Source organism: Propithecus coquereli, unplaced genomic scaffold (assembly GCF_000956105.1).
Source record: "Propithecus coquereli isolate 6110/MARCELLA unplaced genomic scaffold, Pcoq_1.0 Scaffold59, whole genome shotgun sequence".
In the NCBI taxonomy this organism is placed as follows: domain Eukaryota; kingdom Metazoa; phylum Chordata; class Mammalia; order Primates; family Indriidae; genus Propithecus; species Propithecus coquereli.
In genome coordinates, this window is record NW_012151840.1 from 7,335,246 (window position 1) to 7,337,412 (window position 2,167).

Here is a 2,167-nt window from a genome sequence, read left to right on the forward strand (position 1 = left end):
AATCCTTTGTCTTCACTGAAGGAATCATTGTCTTCACCGATTCTCATTCTTTTGTGGAAATGTTAAGTGATAGATAGATCAAATAAAAGGAAAAGATCACATATAAAAGGAGATTGGAAACACCCAGGAAAACAGAAAAACTTCAGGAAACATAAGAAAGGGTATCATATTAAAATTAATTTTTGACCATTTCAAGAAAACAGGTTAGTATTTTTAAAAGATCAACAAATGTTTGCTTCATCTTCAATTTCCTTCAAAGAGAAACTGCCTACCAAATTTTAAATTATAAACAAATGGAGTAAAATAGCTGTGACTAAAAGAATTGTTTGTCTTTTTACTCTTGAGTATTTCCTAGAAATATCTCCAGTTATTTTCTGCTCAGCTATTTGGTCCAATGCTGATACCGCTCCAATATAGAAAGCACTAAAAGAAACAGCTTTCAAGAGGATGTCTGCTTTAATTTCATTTAATTGACATAGTACTAAATCAGTAGCAATCTTGAAGATACTTTGAAGATCATATTCATTCACTCTCAGGGGTTTCAACTGTTTCTCACTTAGGAAAGTATAGGAGAGATGTCTATACCTTCAATCCTTTGAGGAACTGTTTAGTGATAGCCACAGCATCTTTGGGGCTGAAGAGGTCACTTCCTCTGACTCGTTTACCACCATATTCAACAACTGCAGACACGAGCTATAAAAAAAAGAAAAGCAACTTTTATTGCTTAGGGATCAGGAAGTTCATTTCATAAGAAAATAGCTTTATTAAGGAAATGAAGACATAAGAAGAAAGAATTAAGAATTACATATTTCTGTAAATAAAAGGAGTATAATTTAACATTTGTTAGAGCTAAGACTATAATAATAGAGTTGGTTCCCATTTGGTGGGTTTAATATGTAAATTCAGTTACCTTTCGATACTTCTCAGAAACACCTTTATTCCTGAGGTCCATCATTAGTCCTGGCAGGCTATTGCTGCTGTGTCGCTCATAATGTAAAGCATAAAGCATCACCAGGCGGGCAGCATCAAACTCTGTCACTTTGGGGTTCTGCAGGAGCCTTTTTACATTCTGAAGGAAGACAGAGCTGGCATTTATCCCCCTTTCACTTGAGTGATCTGTTGTATAATGCCTTAGCTCTAATCATTATTGAATAGTAGTGACAAATCTGAGTTCATGGCTGAGATTACTACTACGACAATGTACAGGTCACACATTTAGCAACTGTCTCAACTATAGAAAATTATATGTCTTTTGTCCAAGATAAGAATTAAATAAGGAAATATATTCCCATTGTAACTGCTTTAGGACAAGAATGAATTTAATAATGAATAGTTCTTTTCCAATAGCCTGAGTTGTAATTTCCTTGCTGAAAGAAGGAACATATACTATTTCTACCACTTCAATCAATAGAACACATAACAGAACTGACCAGTTAAACTGTAAAATCCTACTGATTTCTTTTTTTTTTTCTTTTCTTTTTTTTTCTTCTTTCCTTAGATCTGGATTCCCAGCTACTGCTTTCTCTTACTGTTAGTGATTGATCAGTGAAATAGAGACAAGTTGGTAGAATTTTACATAGGACTAGGGTTAATCTTCAAGAAGCATCAGAAGCAACAATGTGTTTCAAAATGGTTGACCAAGATATGAGTATATAATAGTATGTAATCTCTATATTGAATACTTATAATTTTAAGAGGCAGGTACTGACAGGAAAGGGAGCCAGGAGAAATCATGTTCAGGTTTTGCCAATCCTCACATTATGAACCTTCGATGTAGTACAGATTTGTATTTATTATGCAGCAGAATACATAATTTAATTCAAGTCAACAAATACTTTTTGAGCCCCCATTTGGTACTATGCCAGGCACGGTTGGGGGCACACAGATGAATTAGAGACAATTCCTGTCTTCAGTGAGTTCATTGACAATGGGGTGAAATGTGATGAAAGTAATATAATCTATTCTGCTCTAAAGAATGTTCCTTTAATGTACTTTAGCTCCATGAGATTGATAAATATGGAAATAGTGTCAGTTTAACACAGAAGGCATATTGGTTCCTATGTAATTTTTATAGCATGGACAGGCTTCCTTATGATTAAAGAGGAAGCTTTTCTACCACTGAGGAAGCTAAAAAATAAAATACAATAAAAAAAGAAAAAAAAAAAAA

General features: G+C 33.8%; 1 protein-coding gene across 1 annotated transcript in view; it reads right to left on the reverse strand.

The window, feature by feature from the left end:
* Positions 1-557: 557 nt before the first annotated feature.
* VPS45 (vacuolar protein sorting 45 homolog (S. cerevisiae)) overlaps positions 558-2,167 on the reverse strand; it is a 22,305-nt gene continuing 20,695 nt past the window's right edge. The window contains exons 8-9 of the mRNA XM_012658885.1: positions 911-1,069; positions 558-693 (exon numbers count right to left, since the gene is read on the reverse strand). Coding sequence (XP_012514339.1) covers positions 580-693; positions 911-1,069 — 273 coding nt within the window. The 3' untranslated portion in view covers positions 558-579. The remainder of the gene's footprint in view (positions 694-910; positions 1,070-2,167) is intronic.